This window comes from Hesperophylax consimilis, chromosome 16 (assembly GCF_061612785.1).
Source record: "Hesperophylax consimilis isolate HC1 chromosome 16, BYU_Hcon_1.0, whole genome shotgun sequence".
In the NCBI taxonomy this organism is placed as follows: Eukaryota; Metazoa; Arthropoda; class Insecta; order Trichoptera; family Limnephilidae; genus Hesperophylax; species Hesperophylax consimilis.
This window is the reverse complement of record NC_142851.1, coordinates 9175074-9197135: the sequence shown is the minus strand read 5'-3', so window position 1 is coordinate 9197135 and position 22062 is coordinate 9175074. Positions and strand designations below refer to the sequence as shown.

The 22062-nt window shown below is 34.0% G+C and overlaps 1 protein-coding gene across 1 annotated transcript; it reads right to left on the bottom strand.

The window, feature by feature from the left end:
* Positions 1-1064: 1064 nt before the first annotated feature.
* Positions 1065-22061, bottom strand: LOC149416676 (uncharacterized). Its single transcript, XM_089640867.1, has 8 exons — positions 21725-22061; positions 10146-10424; positions 9238-9435; positions 6191-8423; positions 4805-4928; positions 3291-3469; positions 2940-3056; positions 1065-2267 (listed from the first exon to the last, which is right to left on the bottom strand). The coding sequence occupies exons 1-8, from the start codon at positions 21905-21907 to the stop codon at positions 2122-2124; spliced, it is 3459 nt and encodes a 1152-aa protein (XP_089496993.1). The 5' UTR covers positions 21908-22061; the 3' UTR covers positions 1065-2121.
* Position 22062: the final 1 nt, after the last annotated feature.

The following is a 22062-nucleotide window of genomic DNA, read 5'->3' as shown; positions in this document are numbered from 1 at the left end:
TTACTAAATTATAGTACATACAAAACCCACTATTGCATAATCTTATTATTGCAAATATTGAATAATACATAATTCAAAGGGAAGATTTAATGTCTGTAGAAATCATATTTCATAAAAAAATTATATTTTTATCACAAAAACTTTCCATCATAATAATATCAATATAATTGTTTATAAATATAAATAAATTGTTAGTAAACAAAACTCTAAAAATTCATCAGATCTATATATTAAAAGTAGAGAGAAGAATTCACACAGAGTATTTTCAAAATCATTGAGGTTTGGCACCGAATTGAACAAAACATTTAAGTACATTGTATAATGTGTACTTATTAAATTAGTATTATGTATTATTTACATGAGAAATTAAAGACAAATTTCTAAAACATATATGCGTTAAATGACATATCAAAGATAAGAAGCAATGTCCTTGCGTATCTGAAAAATTTGAAAAAAATTTAAAGAAACAAATAGCTTGACAATATTTTAAAACCTCCCTTCATACCTATGTGGAAAATGTTTCTTTTGCAATGGTGGGGAACTTAGCTAGCACGGGATTGAACCTGTGACGCCGCAATGACAGGAATCCAATGATTAGGACCTCTTGGCTATCTAACTGGTAGAATTACTTTTTTTGACAGTAAAATTTATTAAAGAATGACATTTACAATATACATAAAGTTAAAAATTCGAAGAATTATATTTGCTCCCATCATCATTCTAAGTGAATCGTTGTTTTTACTGAGATTTGTAAATAATTGACCATTTTGTTTTCCGCCAGCCATTTTGTCACATGTACCAAGCATTGGTGCGATTTTATATGAATGGCCTTGAAGCCAAATCTAGGGTGAGGGGAAATTGCCTGGCAGCCATCTTGTATGACAAACTTTTGTGGTGAATAATGAACAATTATAATTTTATTTTTGTGTTAATGCAGTTATAACGGCTATGATTTTTTGGGGTTATTTGATGAGACATGGATGTCATTAAATTTAAGTATGTTTTAGCATTATTCATGCATTTTTGCCTTACCCCGCGGCTTCACATTGTTCTTGAATAGGTCCGTCCGTCCATTTTGTCAGTCACGTTTAAATAATATGTCTGACAAACTTTATTACAATATGTGACATTTTATTTTATTTTATTAATCAAGACCTATCACAGAGAGCATGGGTGAGTTTTTTGAAATATTATAAGTATTTATTGTCACTACATCTTATTTCTTAATTCTCAATACATTATTGGAGCAAAGAACAAATAGTTACTAAGCAGAAATGCTATTTGGTTAAGTAATGCATGTACACGAGACACACATTTTTCAATTCTAAGTATTTCTAAATAAAGCATTATCCACTGCGATAACCTCCATCAGCAACTCTAAACATTAAGAAATTGTTATTATAACATGTACAAAATAAACACTCATTCATTAGTTAGTAATTTTGCAATCATGTTTGCATGTTTTATTTGACTTTAAAATATAAACAGCAGCTTAATTTTTTAATTCCAAAAAAAGTAAAATTAAAAACATGATTATAAAATAAAATTCGTAATACATTGTCATGTTAGTTAAAATCTGATCAAATTAGTATTATTATTATGCTTGATCCTCTTTGCAAAGGAAAACTTCATCAATTCTCTATGAATATTATAGGGTAACCAGCGTTTTGACCGTAATCAAATGATCGTAAGCAAAAAGATCGTAGGTAAAAAGATAATAATTATCATTTGATAGTAAGCAATTAAGTAACCGTAAGTAATTTACGATTGTAAATGAACGTAAAATACCATTTGATCGTAAACTGTATATTATCTCATAAAATAAATGATTATAAGTAAATTATATCAAATCTTTTTACTTTAACATGACACACACACCCACACTATTATTTGCCGATCATTTGAGTTACGATCATTTGTTTACAATCAACCATATTATAGATGGCAGCACTTGTAGCTACCATGTGGATGCTTAAATGGTATATTCCATAAGTAGAAACAGAGGATTTACAGTACCTACAAATACTATCAGATATTCAATTTGGAAGATTTGACATTGTATTAATCATCAGTTAATTGCTTGAATTGGTGTTAAATAAATTATAAATATGTATTAGGAGATTAAATGATAGAACTGGAAGCCATCTGGTTAACTCCGCAAGTTCCGTCGCCTCTGTAGACGCGATAATAACCCCTTTCTCCCCACGACGGCCCCCACGAGTTCTTTATAATCCAGTACGGCATTTTCGTCTTGAAGATCGGGTACGCTGAAAAGATATTGATTAGATAAGCCATCAAAATACTACAGGATGAAAAATACTTACGAAATATGGTGCAGTCTACAAAAAAATTATGGCAAATTTCATCCTTTAATTCAGTGTTTCTCAAAATGGGGGATGCCCAGCTGGGGTAAAAAAGATGGTAACACTAGCGCAATGGTCAACATGAAGCGTATTGAGGGTATATCTAGGTAGTTGATTAGTGGCTTTGTTAGGTATTTGTTTTTTGTTGTATGTTTGTGGTTTTGTTTGTGTGTTTTATTGGGTATTTGTAATTATTAATGAAATGTATGATGGTTTTGCCTTTGAAAACATGCAACATTAAAGATATATTTTTGACTCTTTGGGGGGGGTAAATGGAATTTTTTGTGCATTGAAATGAGGCATTCGACAAATAAGGTTAAGAAACATTGCTTTAACTCTTGGTATTCCAGCAGTTCGAATTCGAGTCCCAATAAATATTTCAATATGTAGTTGGTGTGCAATTAAAATTCAAGTTTTACAAATGTTCCCAGAAATAACACTAATTTAAATAGGGACTACAATATTCTCATTTTGGGATATGTTGTCAGAATTGAAGCAGAAGAGAGGGGAACAAAAAGGTTGGAAAATAGTTTATATATTCTTATAAGACATTATGTATATTTATTAATAACATACTGTGTATTCCGTATCCGACAATAAGGACTCCATGATCCAAGTTTGAAGGGCTGCATAGGAACTTCAAAGGGTGAGAAACTCCTCCCATATAGAACTGCATAGCATTAGCATTGATTCCTGTGCAAAAAAAAAACATTTTATTTTACAATCACTAATTGCAACCAATCATGTTGCACCTACCTTTTCTTACTTTCCATGTGGTTTTGAAAATGGTGAAAAACTTGACTTATCACATCACCATAGGCATAGTTAAACCGGACTCAAGGCCGTCTTAAATATACCGATGCTGAACCGATGCGTAAGAATCGTAATAATTAAAATGGTAATAGTCCAAAAAACGTGTTTGTTTACCTATTGAGATGGGACCATTCTGCACGAGCCACTTCACCATGTCATCCTCATTGGAAGAGATATTAACGGCTCCAGTTATCTGAACACGGGTTAGCGTCTTGTTGAAGTTACACTTCTCATCTTCAGCTTCATAAGGATAGTCATTTTCCAACTCCAAACCACCTAGTTCTTCAATGGCCCTGAAAGGTTGATCAATATGACACTAAATATTATGACAATAAATATTGGCCATGTAATAACATAAAATATGAATAAAAAGAGGCCCTTTCCTAATTCATAGTTCGGGGCATAAAGACAGATAAGTCAAAAGTTCAAATTTAAAGTTGTGGTTCTTTCAATGATTACCTCACAACCGATATATGAAAACTAAAAAAAATATTGTTCTTACAGAAATACACCTTTCTGTATCACCTTCCTTAGCAAAATATAGTTTTTTTTTTTACCAAATTGATAGATTTTAAAAATGTACGCTTTTTTCTGACTAAACTGTTTTCACACCCCGAACCCCGAATTGTATGTTTAAACTATAGATAATAGAAACAAAGGGAGTTATGGCAAATGGAAACAAGCCGACTGTCACCGAGCTACGACCAAACTACACGGACTATCAAAGCGGTGGAGGCGTTTGGTGTGCCGGTAGAAACCAAGGCAGGGCGCCGCTGTGCATAGAAAATTAAAAATTGACAGTATTTGACTGTTGACCGTTGACTGGGTTAATTTAGGGTTCCGTGTTTGAAAAAGTTTGGGAACAGTTGGCTTAAATCTTTTTTAGTATGTTAGATTATGCAATACTTTTACAATAAATTGGTCACTAGTATATATAGAGATATAGGTTGTTATCATAGACATTCAAATTGATAGAGTTGCCCTAACATAAAATCTGATCATTTTGACGAGTTGGAGGTAAACCACTTGGCCATATTTTGGCACCAGAAGGGTTCAAGAATACTTTGAATATACTGTGACATCACTCGTGCATTGACCGCTGAAGAGCGCATATTGAAATAACTAGACCCTGCGCAGAAATGTAAAGTTCGCTAAAGTAAGGCAAAGGTTTGCAGCGCAGTCCATTGTGGGACTTTTCTGCCCAGGATCTGGGTGTTTGTTTTTAAATGGTAAAATTGAGTTAGGTAAGTAAATTATAACACATTTGTAAAAGTGTCTAACTAAATTGTGTAAGGAAATGTTCAATTTTGGAGACAAGCCCAAACGTTTGTTTACCTGATTTTTGGGATAGTTTTTACGCAGCCAGAAATGCGCCATTGTAAAAAGGAACAGTAATTCGTAAGCAGATTTTATTTTATTGCAGAGAACCATATAGTGAAATTGCAATACTATTTGCCTGTATGCTGTCAGATTCATTTATTGACAAATCACAGAAAGACAGACGGTCACATCACCTCCCCGCTCCGCGCAACTCGATTTGTTCCCCTTTCCCTGATGGGCTGGTCTATCAATTAGGATGTCTACGGTTGTTATAATATAAGCTGTTAAATGTAGAAATTCTTCCAAACCTGTAGGCATTGTCGGGAAGACCTCCATTGCATCCATCATCCAATTTGTCACAGTCCACCAGTTCCTGCTCCGATAGAGATAAAAGGTTCCCTGACTTGATTTTCCACTGGCCTTCCACATTTCCTGAAAAATCATTTAACACAATGATGATAATGATCAAGATGTTGACAGTAAAAACCCTGCACAGCGGCCTATTTAACATTCTCCATACATTCGAATCGGGGGAGGCAGGGGAGGGGATTATTTCATTTTTTGACAGCCACCGCAAGGTGCAATCTGTCATGGAGCATAAATCGTATGAGTTTTTGAGGTTATGAGTTAAGTAAATTGTAAATAAATACTGTTGTATGTTTGATTGTTTCTATCATGAACTCACATTCAAATTAATTCTTTTAAGTCTATTTTAGAGGGAACAAAAACCTCCAGAACAATGTTTGACAGCTGCTGTTTCGAGATTCTCAAGCAGTGGTACATCAGGCTTGCATATGAATCCCCAGTTGCGAAAAATTGTAATGTAACAGCAAGTCACATTTCTGGTGAAACAATGTCACTTCGCCACCTTGTTTTTTTTTTAATGGCTGAGTAAATAAAACTAATTCTTCAAAATCAGTTTACGAGACGTGGAAGAAATTACCTAAGCCAAACCTGTCTTCTATTTTCAATTCCTGGAATAAATTAAAATTTTGAGGTCTAAGGTATAGTCGAACCTGAAATCCTCCCTGGTGTAATAATTTCTGCGATCGCTAAAACTGCAAGAACTTCCTCGCCAAAACTCATCTTGACATTTGACAGCGAAAATGAGAGCACACACGTCTTTCTCATCAAACATCTACAAAATATTGACAAAATGTATATGACCACGCCCACCGTGACCCAAAGTTTCACTGACGGAATGTGAACGGAAACAAAAATGTTTAACGTATTGTTTGTGGAAACTGTCGCGGGAGACCCCGCTTATGAAATACATTTCAAAATGTTTGTAAAAGATACAGTTTGAAAACCAGTGAAAGCATATTCAAACGTTTTACCTAAAATTCTAGTACGCATTTCATACAGAACTTAAAAACATAGAGTCTAAGAACATTTTTCACTGGAAACCAACCTTACACATTTTCCTAACCACCCGCATAGAATTTACAGATACATAAATCATTACTAGTATTTCTTGGATTAGCAGACTTGCAAATTGTGTACTTTTGAGGGCTGACCATTAACAAAAAATAAAATATTTTTTTGTTAAAAACAATCGTAGAGTTTGCAGCGGGATATGCTGTTGAGCAGCTGATAAAAAATACTGGGCTGACATTGTAATGAATAAGCTTGTTTATTATTTCTTGTGAAAGCAGTATCACCTTCAAATCAAATTGAAACAATCAGTTAGTTACCTGTTACGCTGAAAGCCCAGCAGCTGCCACAAGATCCCTGGTTTTTAACAGCGGTTACAGCTCCTTTGTCTCTCCAGTCAAACTCTGTGGGCACATCTTCAATATGGGGTATCTCGGCCATGGGCATGGGAATGTGGTTCTCAAGGCGCAGGTCTCTTCGCAGGCCCAAGTAATTAGCACGGAACTCCCTCTGAGATATATCAGCAAAAGGAGTAACACCATAATTAGCTGTCCCCAGCTCGTTCAAGTTTAAAGATTCTATTATTTTCAAATTCACTCGGAATATTCCAAAGCGGTGCTTATATTCGGTCCTATTGTCTCCATACTGCCGGCCGTGCTGAACGATGAAACTATCAAACTGTTTCTGGTCACTGACGTATTTCTCTAGCCATTGCAATGCATTAATTTCACTTTCTCTCTTCTTACGAATATTATTATCGAGGTCACAGTTGATTTCAACATGCCTTCCATCTTTCAACCACGGCTGATCCCATATGGTTGCAACACACAGTTTATTTTGAGCACTGTCCAGGAACTGACATTCTTGGGTGAAATCTTGATTTTTTGGGCAAATGCTTTCTTTTACCGTGAATTTAATCTCAGTCAGAAGGCCTGAAACAACCTGTATTGTGGCCGATTTGATTTCTATTATTTTGTGACGATTATTTGATGAAGATGTTAAGTCATACTGAGAAAGAGAAACTTGAGCTAATTCTTTGATATTTGGGTCATTAATGTCTGTGTCGCTGACTCCTCCCGGCAAACCGATTGGTGTAAATTCTGTTGTGGTAGTTACTGGTAAAGGACTTTCCCTCCGAGTAATCTTTGATTTAGTTGGTTTAAGAGAAAAGCACTCTGATTTGATTACCTTTTCTTCTCCAGAATTTTTCGCCTGTACTTGCACATTGCAGATCTTTAATTTATCATTAACGAGCATTGACATGCATTTTTTGACATCTTCGGATGATTCTTCACACGTTGAGAAGCCCACTTTAAGTTTCAGATGGTATATTGTGTGAGATGTCTGTGTTTCTTTTCTTGAATCAAGTATTTGCAAGAGAACTCTCTTGAAATCATCAGAATCGAAATGGTCCAACTCCTCCACAGCCAGGGTAGCTAAGCGATGAATTTTGTTTTTTTCACTGGCCTTAATGGTGCTTCTTCGCTTGCGTACGTATGGTACGGATGTATCAATATCAGTTACAACCTCCTCTGATGATGATTTATTGCTTTCTTTACTTTCACTGGATTTATTTTTCTTTTTTTCTGTTTTATTAACAGAGCCATTATCTTCGGAAGAATGACTTTCTTCTGAGGAAGAACTCTTTTGGCCACTCAGTTCGCTTGTTAACTTTTTTTTCAAAGCTTCTTTTGCAAGTTGCTCTCGGGTCATTTGAGGAAATTGTTGCTCGATATTAGATTGAATAACTACTTGGTCTGGAGCATTAAAAGTCCTGATGTGTCGTTTCACAGGTATTTGATATTGGGGATTTGTGACGATGGTATCAAAACCATAAAAACTTAAGAATCCATCGAGGGCTTGTTTCTTTTCATCAGACATGGGAGCCGGAGCAGCGACATTCGCATCTTCTGTTGTGATCTCGGGATTTTGTTGAATGTCCGGTTGGTATGCATTAGGTGTTTCCTTCTTGGCACTGATCAAAGGAGCCTGACTTTTTATCAAATGATCAGTAGTTATAATCTGTTCAATAGATTCGGACAAAGCGTCGGGAATTGGATTGAGTTGCTCCGCGGGGTTATTAGTATCAGAATATACTTCGGTAATGATTTGATCTTCTAGGTCAGAGAGCCTTTCCGGAGAAAGAACTTCAAGTTGAGGTTTGGCCGCGAGTAGCTCTTGATTTTGAATTACTTTCAAAATGTCTTCCGAGTTGTCAGATGGGTTGATAGTGTCGCTTTTGCCATTTGACGCAGGGTTGAAGTTCACATCCAATTCATTTTCTAAAGAATTCTTGGTTCTACCATTTCCATCCCCCAGAGGAGACAAAGCCTCTCCGTTGTCTCCAAATGAGTACTGCTCCGTGCAATTGTTAAACATGACAGCTCGGAACTTGGAACCGTCGGCCAACTTAAGCCACGGCTTTTCTAAGAAAGTGACTTGGCACACTTTAGTGACGGTGTTTTCACTTTCACATTCATTAGTTTGCTCATTTCTGACACAAGAAGTGGAGTCAACTTCTAAAAGCAAAATGTAGCGTACACCGTTCACAATCTGCAAAGAAAGAGTTGCAAATTATTTATTATAAAAAGTTTAAAACTATTGCAAATAAATTGTACACTACCCATGACCTGGTGAGAGAATGTTATTTCTCAACAGATAAATAAGTCGTTTTAAAATAAAATAATTAGAAAATCCAATTACTTTGGTTTGCTGTCCCTTTCCCGCTAAAAGCAATAAGTAGGCGTAAGCAAAACAAAAGGCTGTTTTCACTTACGTTACGCAAGGACAACACTGTCGGGAGTATATACATATTATATGAACCAATACAAACAATCCTAAGGCTGGGAACGCACTAGGCATCCAAGATTTGGAGGAGCCAATGCTTGCAGGCAGTATAGCATCCAGAGTAGCAGTCAATATAACCAATTCGGCTGGCTACATTTTAGCTAGTCATACTGGCTGGCTCCCGTGGCCGGCGATTGTTGGCTGCCTAATACTTAAGCTTGAGTACATTTTCATACAATTGAAATGTTGCTTGAAATGGCTTTAGCCCTATTTGGTACCCAGATCTGAATAGCCAGGTACTTCCCCACCCACCTCATCCCCACCTCCTTCCCTCCCCACTACCTTCAGCCCCACTACATACGCCAATTGGGGATGCCAAGTTCCACTGGCTCCAGACGGTTGGGAGCAGTTAGGATTCTTGTGCGGTATTCACATAATTTTTTTTTAAATATATTTTTTTTAAATACAAATTGAAGATCATAATAGCTGGCTGCCTAATGCGTTCCTAGCCTAAGTGTGTGTTGTATTGTCAACTATATTTGCGCGACCTGTGCCACATTCTTTATAGAAAATGTGTTACCTGAGCCTGCCTCTGAACCCGGAGAACTTTCCTAAGGCTGTGCTTCTCCTCGGGCAGGTGCCTATCCAGGTGCTGCAGCGCCCCGCTCACCAGGTCCGTAACCCCCTCCGCGCTGGGGTTGATGTCCGTGGGGCAATCAGCGCACCAGGACCCACCTGGGGTGCGTCGCACAGCCACAAACTGCTCACCGGAGCCCGGCTGACAACAACCAAATAATCAAATAAAATCCTCCTCTTCTCATATTCATTTTATGAACATTAGAGATAAAGTTTTCCAACATTTTATTTATTTAGTGGTCACATAAGACTCATAAGAGGCCACAAAGTTAGTCAAATCATACTATTAATTTATTTAATGGTCACATAAGAGTCATAAGAGACCACAAAGTTCTATTCATATCAGCTAGCTTAATATTTATTTATAACCCTGATATTATAAAATTTGTTTGCTTCATAGCAATTTATTAGTTTTAATTAAAAACCTGGTAGAATATTGTATAAAATTCAACACACGGAGTACGGAAACTCGTGATAAAAGCGGGTAACTGACATCACATAAAGAACCAAAAACATTTTTTTCCGATCTGAGCAATCCTTTTTTTTTTTTACTTATTTCTTATTTGTTGGTGGTCAACAAATGCCCACACCATTCATTCCCTAGCGGGATGGAGACGTCCACAGTGTGACACTTGTGGCCCTAGACTGACTCGTAGTCTTATATGTCCCCCTATGATCCACCTCTCCCGCCATACCAAAAAAGATGTTGGTTTCTTACTTAAAGAATAATTTTTTATTGCAAAAAAGAAGTAATAAATGTATGTGCATTTCCAGTTTCCAGTTTCAGTTTCTTATTAGTATTAAAAGACAAATAATATTAAATAAAATAAAAATTAAATAAATAAAGCTTACAGATTGATCATTCAATTGCAACTCATGGACAAGCTCGATTACGGGAGAATGATTCCCTGTCTTCTGGGAGATATCATCGTGAATCGGTTCCTCTACATCTTCAGAGACTGTATTTAGGGTGTTGGGCTCACACTTGGTGCTACCATCCAGGACTTCCAAACCTTCTGAGCCATCGCTCTTCTGCTGAATTTGAGACTTGCATTTTAATGAATCAACGTCACATTGCTGTTGACCGCACGAAACGTTAACGATGGTATCTACATTGTATATCCCTCCATCCTGCAAATAATAGTAAAGAAATCAGTAAAGTCATAAAATGGGAACAAGTGAGAAGCTCAACAATCTGAGATGTGCTTCACATGGAAGCCTTCTCCTCTTCGTAGAAAAGTCGCAGATAAGGTGGTATTTGGAATGCCAGAATACCAACTTTCACACAAAATACTGATGGCCATTCCAGAAGGAAGACATTCAGTTGGCCGCCCCAGACAAAGCTGAAGAAAGACTTGACAATGGAGGGAAGCTGCTGAAGTAGCATAGCACAGGGACACCGGGAGTGCCTTATCCAAATGGTGGATCCCCAACCCCAATAGGAATAGGAGAAAAAGATGCGTCAACATCAATTGTCAAATTTAAGTCTTTGAGGTGATTTACAATGGAGTATTTTCAGAAACTATGAATACCTTTAAAAATGTGTAGAAGATTTAAAGTTTATTTTTCTGATTCTGAACAATGTACTAAAATTGTGTAATTTTAATATTTTCATTCATAATCATTGATTTGAAAAACCGCACATTCCGAAACATTTCAATCTAGGTTATTATTATGACATAGAAAACGCCAATGTCTGGTAAGATGGCTTTCACCAACGTTGCCCAGCGTGACGTCAACGCCACCGAATTCACGAATGAAAACGAACATATCATTTTGGCGGCAAATCAAAAATGGCACGTTTTAAATCATTTATTTATTCATCAACATGAAAATACACTAATTATCGTAAAAATATACATGATATTATGTCTTAGAATTTTACTCTGAAGTGAAACTAAAATTTACAAAAAATGTGATGCAAATGGCCATAGTTGATGTTTCCGCAGACATCAACAAATCAACTGGGGTGAAAATATTGACAGGTCCACTGCAGTTCTGTCAATCATACTTCAATGCACATTATCAATGACGAAAATAACGTAAGCACATTAAAATTGATCATCTCCAGACCCCATTACAGGAGAATGTAATAATTACTCATCAACATTTTAATTGTGGGTTGTAAAAATTATATTTTGTTTTTTAGTTATTCTAAAATATTAGCACCTGCTAAACTGCCAAAGCAGTTTGTCAGCAGAATACAAAGGCATGAATGGAAGTGGGGTTGAAAAAAGTCTGATTTTCAGCACAATTTTAAAAAGACTGATGATTATGCAGACAAGAAAAATCTTTATTCACTGGGGTCATTGATCCCTCTTTGCTATCTTCCATGAATGAGAATATGAGATCCATTGTAACGTAAACACACCTAAATTATTAAATTATATTTACGCATTAATCAAAAAAATATATTATTCTATTTTATCTAAATATATGACATTTAGTATATCTATTTATTTATTTATACATTTTAGGAAAAGTTGACAGCAAATCTTTAATTATACAATGATACAATCATAAAATAGTTAATTATGCCAATTATGAACTTTCCACTGATGAATAGTTAATGGTAAGGTGTGCAATGTCATAGAGATGTTCTCTTAAATTAATTTCTTCTTTAGTTAGAAAATATTAAAATAAAGGAGGGTGAGGGGGGAGGAGGAGGAAATATAGGATAAGGATTAAGGACGGGAATATATAGGAATTAAACTTCTAGTTTGAGTTTTGTTGATTATTGAGTTTTTGTTTTATGTCGCGTAAAGTAGAGTGAAAAATGTCAATATGGTAATAATTTAAGTTAAATGAATGTGTGGATCTGTAGATAAATGAGTTTTGTTTGGAATTGGTCTTACAATGAGGGAGATTAAAAGTAAGCGACTGTCTGCTGTTGCGATTGGGAACATGGAATAATAGGCGTTGAAGAAGATCAGGACTATCGATTAAATTGTGTGTAATTTTAAATAACATTACCGAATCTGCTATATTTCTTCGGAAAGTTAACGTCTGTATATTGAAGAACTTTGCAGAGTCTTCATTACTAATATGAGATCGAAAAGAGCGGAAATTAAGGTATCTTAGAAATCTATTTTGAACACTTTCAATTCTATTTTTATGTATTGCATAGCCTGGCCATCAAAAAGTCAACCTTCTGACACTCATAATCTAATTATACATAATTGTCTGCTAAATTGTAATTGCCACCCCTTGGAAAGTGTAGATGTATCTAGGTGTAAAAATGGAATGACCATATTGATATGTTAACAAAGAATATTAGGAGACTTACATTTATTTTTAAAGAACTTCGACACATATTGGACAAAGAGAAATTAAAAACTGTCTATTTTGCCTTAGTCCAATCTCGACTTTCTTATAACATAGTATGCTGGGGATCATGTCTAAAGCCAATGTTGAAACACTAAATATTACTCAAAAATTGATCCTTAAAGTGATGTACAAAAAAAAAATCTGTTATCCATCCAACCTACTTTATAAGAAATTTAATGTTATGTGCATAAAACAACTATATGTCACTCAAATACTTTGTCGATTTTTTATCAATAATAAATTTGCTGAAAGAACACAACAAATGTGGACAACTAGAATTAGCTCTACATTGAACTTTGTGGCGTTACATACTAAAACTTCTTTTGGTCAAAGAAATTATTTATATCAGGCACCACTTATCTTTAATATTCTTCCAAATCATATTAAGTCTACCAATTCCTTAGTTAAATTTATAAAGTTTATTAAGATTTTTGTATTGACAGACGATTGTCTTAATATTTTTTCATCCTTGTCCTTTCTTTGCTAAAAACTGAATGTCACCCCATCTGTCTTTATTGTCTACTTTGCTTCTTCTTTTGAAAAATGATTAGTTATGGTTCAAATATTGTTACAATATACTGTCAAATTACCCATCTGGTACTAATCTAATACTTATTTTTTCTTTGATTTTGAAATATTTTGTGTTTGTATGTAGAATTACTTTATGTTTGTGATTACTCTTATGTTTGCTTCACTCAAATGTAAATTGTTAACCTCGATACAGGCTTAGTCCTATTGAGGTTGATTTTTATGTGAAAAAAGGTGTTTTATGTATAGTGAGATGCAATAAATAAATTTAAAAAATTGTGACTCAGTTTGTGAATTGAAATTATAATATATGTGAGGTTGGGAAGCAGGTATGACACTACTGCCTTGTGAACCATTAATTGGATAACTTGGTTTTGGTGGCGGATGAGTCTGCCCACCAACTGCGTGGTGGGCTGGATTGGGAGAGTGTGGAGATTCTCTTGACTCATCACCTTGCACCGCACTGGGAGGGATCGATTCCTATGTCCGTCACTTCTACACACACTGACCCCCAGATTCCTATCTAACCCTCATAATTTTTCTTTTCCAACACATTCCTCTCCTTCCTTTCTTTAAAAAGACCCTCCACACAGCATCCACAAAGATGACATAGGCCGTGAGGGAAATTGTTTTCCCCAGTGACTCAAAACAATATATCATTGATCTCTATTCCAAATTAAACAATCTGACATGTAATGTGTTTATTAACACATTCTTTGCGGGAAACGAGAAAACTTGTCATATGCCTTTTTACAGTAAAACGCTGGAGACGAGTTTACTCGTTTTGGTGCGGAAAGCGGTAAGGAGCGGGAAACTTGTAAAAAAAGGGTTCTAAATGGGTGCGGGGTCATGTGTTTTCTATTGTCGGCGGTACCCGATCTATCTACCTGTCAATACAATGAGTTTGAAACACAACAAAAAATAAATAAAATAAAATCTTTGTCGCGTATGTTCCGCTCAAAAACTACGCAGTGAAACGCGGTACATGTGCAAGTTTTGCAATGTGCCCCTGCATAAAGGAAAGTGTTTCGAACGCTAACACACATTGAAGCACTATTAGGTTATAGTTTTTTTTATATGAATTGAAAATTTCTAAATAATCTTGTAATTTTGTATGAATAAAGTTATTTCGATTGTGAAATACTGTTTTTTCTATGATTCCCAAGAAAGTAGAATGTTTTTGTTCATAAAAAAAGGAATTACACATACATTGCTAAGTAAATAAATAGAGACATCTTTTTAAAGTAAAACACTGAAAGTTTCATCGAAAAATATCAAATAGATCATTAGATATGAATATTTTGCGGAAAGTCTAATTTTGGCGCTAAAATTAAAAAAAACACCCGCGGCTACGCCGTGATTTGGCAGTAAAATGCCCGACCATATAGTGTTAACTATGAGTTCATAATTTTTTTATAATTCAGTCTAATTCTCAGTGAAAAACCACAAGCAGGATTAATATACATAATTCCCTATAACAGATGACTCAAAAAATATTCTTAACAATGCTATATGTTTGCCCATTATTTGTCACAGATTTATAGCTCGACACAGTTAAATTTGCAGTCTTGTTGATAATAAAGTTTTGTGTATATAAAAAATCTATGAATTTTTTTCAAAATTCTTCATTAGTTCCCCTTTTGGCCACCTGCGAAGATGAATATAAAAACCTATACTGAGAGTTTTTAAAAAAAGCTATGAAAAAGTTTTAAGGAAACATTAAATTTAATGTTAACCTTAATATATTACTTACAGATGACTAACCGATTAAAACTGTCTAAACACAGATGTTTTTCAAATAAGCTTCTCTGAGATATCGCTGGCAAAAGCGTATAAAGATACACCAATACACACAACCCAAGTGTGTGTTGTTTACATCGACTAGTTGAGCTACCTGAATTTATTAAGCTATTATATTCTATGGATAATATGAAATGTAAATCTATGTGCAATGAAAAATGCCAAAATTAAACAGCCTCACAAATAAAATACAAACTACTATTTTTTTACAATAAATAGATGATTTGTATAGTTTACTATAAATAGACAACTTGTATAGTTTACTATAAATAGATAAATTTTATACTTTACTATAAAATTATAACTTGTGTAGTTTACTATAAATGAATAACTTGTGTAGTTTACTATAAATAAATAACTTGTATACTTTACTATAAATAGATAACTTGTATAGTTTACTATAAATAGAACTTGTATAGTTTACTCTAAATAGAACTTGTATGGTTTACTATAAATAGATAAATTGTATACTTTACTATAAAATGATAACTTGTGTAGTTTACTACAAATGAATAACTTGTGTAGTTTACTATAAATAAATAACTTGTATAGTTTACTATAAATAGATAACTTGTATAGTTTACTATAAATAGAACTTGTATAGTTTACTCTAAATAGAACTTGTATGGTTTACTATAAATAGATAAATTGTATACTTTACTATAAAATGATAACTTGTGTAGTTTACTATAAATGAATAACTTGTGTAGTTTACTATAAATAAATAACTTGTATAGTTTACGATAAATAGATAACTTGTATAGTTTACTATAAATAGAACTTGTATAGTGTACTATAAATAGAACTTGTATGGTTTACCATAAATAGATAACTTGTATAGTTTCTTTAAAAATTAACCCGTAAAAGTTTTTTTACCATAATACATCTGTGACTGAGGATTAAACCTTCCTCCACAGGGACTGGAGTTAACCGCGCTAAATCGCGAATGGGGAGGACCAACATTTAATGAGAAATTTCGTAGAGAAATGGATATATTTTCGCATCTGTGTATGTTATTGCCACCAAACGTTGATAGAATGCATTGTCAATTGACACCGAATCTATTTGCCGAGTTTCAGCTCAATCGAATGTCGGGAAGTGGGTTAATTTCCGCTTCCAAGATATGCATTCACTCATTACCGAAAACTGAAATGTGAAATTAAAATAAATATATTTAAAAAAATTATCCAACTTATATCTACATATTGTGCAAGGCTATTTCAAAAACATTATACATTATAATATATAATAATGTAATTGAACATAAAAACAATATGCATGAATTTTGTAATAAAGCTTTCTACGAAACACTGAAAAGCCTTGAGTTTGCAGTTTTATAGCTTCGTAGAAATCTGACGTAATAATAGCTGATTATGTGAGCACGCTGCACATGCCAATTTGAAATGTAAATACAAAACACTCTTATTTAGAAAGCAAATAAAATTTTCTAAACGATATATGAACATTCAATTTTTATTAGAACAACTTTTCGATAACTTTTGTAGATTATACCCATCAATGTAATATATCATTGAAGAAGAAGATAATGTTGTTGTCCTTGTCTTAGACATTGTCTCGGTAAGACAGAGATCCTGGGTTCGATTCTCAGTTGAGACCATTTATTTTCTTTACATATTTATTTTCTGTGTCTTGTTCTGATTCATGTTTCGTTTAGACTTGTTAGTATTCTCTTCTTCTTCAATAATATATGAACTACTTGGTCGATGGTCTGTCATGAAAAAATTACAACGATTTTTACACAGGGGATATGTTTCTCTATACCGCGTAAAAATAAAAAAAACATCTAAATGACAAACATTCCCAGGTTACGAATAACCGGACAATACTCTCCCAACTACGATCACAATAAGCCGAAAATGTTGCTGGAGTCGTAATAAAGAACACGATGCCCGTGTTGGAACTAGACGCAATGCCAACTCAGCCGGTGACCGGTCAGTAGATTCAATATGTATTGGAAAATGGGTTCGATTGTATAAAAATCACTCCAGAATATCAAAAGATAAAAGTTATTGTTTATTCTTACAAATATATAAAAGAGTAATAACAGTATGGTTTGTTTATTACTGATGTAGAATGGACTACTATTAGAACTATTTATTTCAGACCTTGTAATGAATTCAATTGATTATATCGCCTGTTATTCATAGAGATAATAATTGCCTATAAACAGGTTAGCTCACGCTAATAATAATAATTATTGTTATTATAAAAATATTACCATTCGTTATTTCGGCTACTGGCATTATACCTAGCTCTCTAATTAAAAATTTAGGAGTATTAGATCTATCAAAAAAATTATATATAAAGATGCAAAAGTCGGTCATTTTGAATACATGTAGGATAACAAAAGATTTTTTAAATATTTATGTTGAGGGATCAGTAGGATTTATAGGCCCTGTTAGAAGTTTTACCGAACCGAACCCTCTGATATGAAAATATCTGGAGTCGGTGAATTATTTTCCCATTTGATCTCTGGTGAATTGACGTGTTGTTCTTGTATTGTTTTGTATTTATTTTGCTTATATAATTCACTTACATAATTTTGATTGACTAGATGATCATTTGTGGAAAAGTGTGTGGAAGGGTTAAGTTTTTCCTTTGGGGAAGATTTAACGCGGACCACTAAATCGGAAGTTAAAAAAATAATTGCAGAGATTTATAAGTTGTGCCTTTTGATTAAAAAAAAAAAAAAATAATTATGCATTTGCAGTAACACTGTTCTTTTCATAAAATAAAATTGTTTGTATAAATTTTATCGACCTATGTATACTGTTCGTTTTCCTACCTATTGGGCTAGGCAGCAAGGCTCCAGCAGCCAACATGATCTTCAAATATGTATGAAAATGTATTCAAGCTAACGCAAAAGGCAGCCAAAGATCGCCGGCTGCAGGAGCCAGTCGAAACACGCCAGTACGACTAGCTAAAATATTTATGGTTGCCTCAGTCCTAACGTACTTGTCGCTGCAGCCAGTTATTTTTCGTGTTGATATTGGCTGAACTGATGATATTGGCTGCCACACTGGTTGCAAGCACTGGCTCCTCCAAATGTTGACTGCCTAGTGCGCGCCCAGCCTCAAACTCAACTCCACAAATAAACCACTCACTAGATCAATATCTTCGGGCTTTTTGTATGAACCAAATTAGTCCTAAAAAACCATAGATATGCCAATATATCAACAGTACAATTCTCATTCGGAGCCTACTTATTATACTATACACCAATGAAAAACTCTGAAACCTTATTCCATAGACTTTCAGAGTTTTTCATTGGTGGATATAGTTAGGCAATCATATGACATCAGAATATTTCGGTTCCAATTTTTGATCGGAGTTATACCCCCCTGCTCAACTTAATTTCTTTTGTTTATTACAATTTAAAAATAGAAAACATTCAAATGTGAAGAAAAATATTACTTACAAGATATGTACCTACCCCAATGTGCATTTTTGAAAAGTTTGTACATTGCATTTTTGTCGTCTCTCACGATTTTGATTGGTTTTTTCATAGTTACGTATTATAGAATATTGGAAAGTTGAATTTTATTTCTCAGACTAGAATGGTAGAAAATAAAATAAATCTTGCTCATTGTGAAATATGGATAGGGAATCACAAATCTCGTCAGCAAAGAGAGATCAATGTTAATTGAGTACCATTGAGCATGGCGTGAGTTTATGCATTGGGTAAAATCACAAAACTTTTTATGTGTTCTATTTAACCGATCAGCATCCCCGCCGCCACGATTAGGCGGACGCATTTCTTTCACATCGGCGTATTGAGGCCCCATTGATGGTGCTAAAACCCCTCTAGCATTAACGAACGAGCAAGGTCAACAATGCATATGTTCTAATATACCTTTAAATATTCTACAATCTCTTTAAAAATAGATTTTTTGTGAAAATAAAACAAAATATAGTGCATTCTTACAATTATTGTAAACATTATTTTTCAATATATGTATATAGTTATTCAATCAATAAATGCCTAGAATCCCTGCATTTTCCCCACAAAATACCCAATTCTTGAAAAATCTTTAAAATGTGTAATCCCCACGAATTGGCAACCCTGCGAATGAGTAGTAAATCATTACACTTATGGCACTGGAGATGCAGAAATTGTTTATATTTTGTAATGATTTGGGACAACCGAAAATAATATTTTGTTATTTAATAAAATACATACCTTGTTTACAAAAACATTTCACTTTATTAACCTAGCACTTCAGTTTATGGAGTCGTATTACAAAGTATGCTTTAATTTCAGATTATACGTTTATAGCTGGGGAATGGTGAGTATTACATAAAAAGAAAACATTAAAGTAACAATAGTAACGAACATAATCAGAAGTCTAGATCTAACTTATAAGATTTCTCAATAAGAGTGTTAACACATGCATACCCTGCATTATAAAATTACAAGTAGTTAATAAGGACAGTTATTCGTTAAAATAGTGACGACATGCTACATTAGCACCTTTAGCATCCCGTGTTGTGTAGCGCTTCTGGACTATATTGCGGCAAATAATCAGTTTTATATAGTAATTTAGAAAATATTGATGATCAAATTAGAATTTCTTTAACCCCTAGGGTCGAGCACTGCATTTACAGTGTTGAAGAATCGTGCACATGTACGGTAAAAAGCACTGCAATTACAGTGTCGTCCTTATACATACATTTTGCCTTCGGATATCACCTCTACTAGTTAGTTAAAGACAGAAATTAAAATGTCACTTTATCAAGTATAGTATTGTCTACGTGTTGGTTTTAACAAAAAATCTTTTTATTTTGCGCAATTTATTGCCGGCCCCTACGGGTTAAGACGAGAATGTTAAGTCAATATTTTTAAAAATTTGCCCAATGTTTGCAATGACAAATTATTTCTTTGTCATGTATATTATCTAGGCTTCTGACTCACATAAAATTGACATTTTTTGCCTCATCTGTTTTTAAATCTCATTAGTAATATTTGTCAGTATAATAACTAACATTCTATAAAATGTATCTAGTCAATTATGAAAGACCACTTTCAAATATTTTCCAATCTATGTCTAACAAATATTCTTGATATTTCTTGGCGCAGAATTTAGTTGAAGCTGTTAAATTCTGAACATCCGGTGGGTTTGAGGTCACCAATATTGTCACTCTCTGTTGTTCATTTTTATCCACTCGACAGATTTATGGCAAGTTTGCAAAAAATATTTGAGTGATTGTTTGTCATAGTGTGCCAAAATTATAGAAGCTAAAAATATGGGATAAACAGCCAAAACTAGGTGGATTCATTGGCTTTAAACTACAGTAAGCAGTTCATGTGTTTCCATATTAATATTTTGAGGAATGATATTAATTAAATAATGTGGTAAATGTATTTATATATAAATATACAACTGATCGCTTAAGTGTTTAATGCACTTCATTAAAGTGCGTTTGATATTTTCAATTTCTTTTGGAGAATCGGAGAGGTCTATAAAACACAATATTCTTCCCATTAGTGCATAAGCAAACAATTCTCCAAGCCCGAAGCAATGACATCGATGTTTAACTGCCTTATACGATCTAAATTAGAATACGCTTCTGCTGTCTGGGCCCCATACCAGCAAAAATACATAGAATTATTAGAACAAATTCAAAAAAAAATTCTAAGATATCTTTATATGAGAAAGCATGGTGAATACCCACGATTTATGCATCACATAGATTTTCTCTCCGAAACGCACTACGAAAGTCTCCAATTTAGGAGAAATGGGACCCTTCAAGTAACAGTTTTTAAAATCATGAACTATTACACTGACAGCCCATACCTCTTGGAATGCTATAAATTTTTTGTACCGTACAACTACCGTCAGGGTCGACGCCAAGACTTGCTCTGTATTCCATACGGAAGAACGGACGTTATGGCCCAGCATAGCATGACAAGAGGTATGGTGCTGCTAAATGATACCTCTAGGTCTCATGACATTTTCAACATTGGCCTTAAAGATTTCAAGTCATTTTAGGCAAGAACTCTAAAATATCAGTTATTGTAAAATGTTTCATTCAAAGCTTTGTATATTTTATGTGTATTGTAATAGGATTAAATCAATCTGTAGTGCATAAAAAAAATGTCCTGATCTTAATCTCAAAAATGATTCTCCTTTCCAACCTCTTCATATTTAACCTATAACTTCAGTTAACCAGGATGTTTCAAAAGATTCCTTTAGGAGCTTTCCATTATAATAAACAGGAGTAGGTACTGTACCTATTTGAAACACAATATGCTTCTCTCAATATTTTAAAACAAAACAAATTTGATGAAATGAAAATAATAATATTACTTATGTCTAGGAAAACAGCATACATACAACACAATGATGACAAATAGCAATTAAATTAAAGAACATTAGTAGTACTATAAGTACCCGCTTTGTGAAATAATTATGTTATTCTTGAAAGAATCGTAGGATAATTAATTATGTATGACAATGAAGGATGTGGGAAACAAATTTGCATACACAAATTAATAGTAATGTGATTCATGACTGCTGAAAATACATTAAAAGATTATTATGACTTTCAGTTTTTTTTATAAACAAAGGATGAGGTTTAAAATCTATTTTACGGAATAAAATTGGATAAACTTGTACAAATATCTTCGTTGTTTGAAAAAAAAATACTATCTTTGTTATGGTAAACCACATCACCCAAATGATAACCTTTGTGATAAAATATATCACACTAGGAGAACATACGTTGAGAGAAAGGTCACAAAGAATAAAACTTACTGTATTCTGCGCATTAATTACGACACCTCCTTCGTATTTATAACTCTGTCCAGGGAGTCCATTTAAATGATCGATTAAGGTGACTACGAATTTATTGTCGGCGGTGACAACATTTTCTGCACGAATCACATTGATTATCAAAAAAGTTGTGACTAAGCGAATCACAAATGACACGCGAGTCATTTTGCCCCACTTAATTATTATTATGTATTGACTGACGTTCACTGTTTACTGGTGATCTCAGAAGTACTCAAACTCGTTCTGCCAAGTCGAGATGTTTACAAATGTCAAAATCTCGTCAACACAAGTCTAATAACAAAACCGGACTACCATAGACA

Excerpts from the sequence above, each read along its gene's own strand:
- LOC149416676 (XM_089640867.1), bottom strand. The coding sequence starts at position 21,907 with ATGACTCGCGTGTCATTTGTGATTCGCTTAGTCACAACTTTTTTGATA. Across the intron at positions 8,424-9,237 it reads GGGTTCAGAGGCAGGCTCAG|ATTGTGAACGGTGTACGCTA; the intron begins GTAACACATTTT and ends CTTTCTTTGCAG. Across the intron at positions 4,929-6,190 it reads CTGGGCTTTCAGCGTAACAG|GAAATGTGGAAGGCCAGTGG; the intron begins GTAACTAACTGA and ends ATGATTTTTCAG.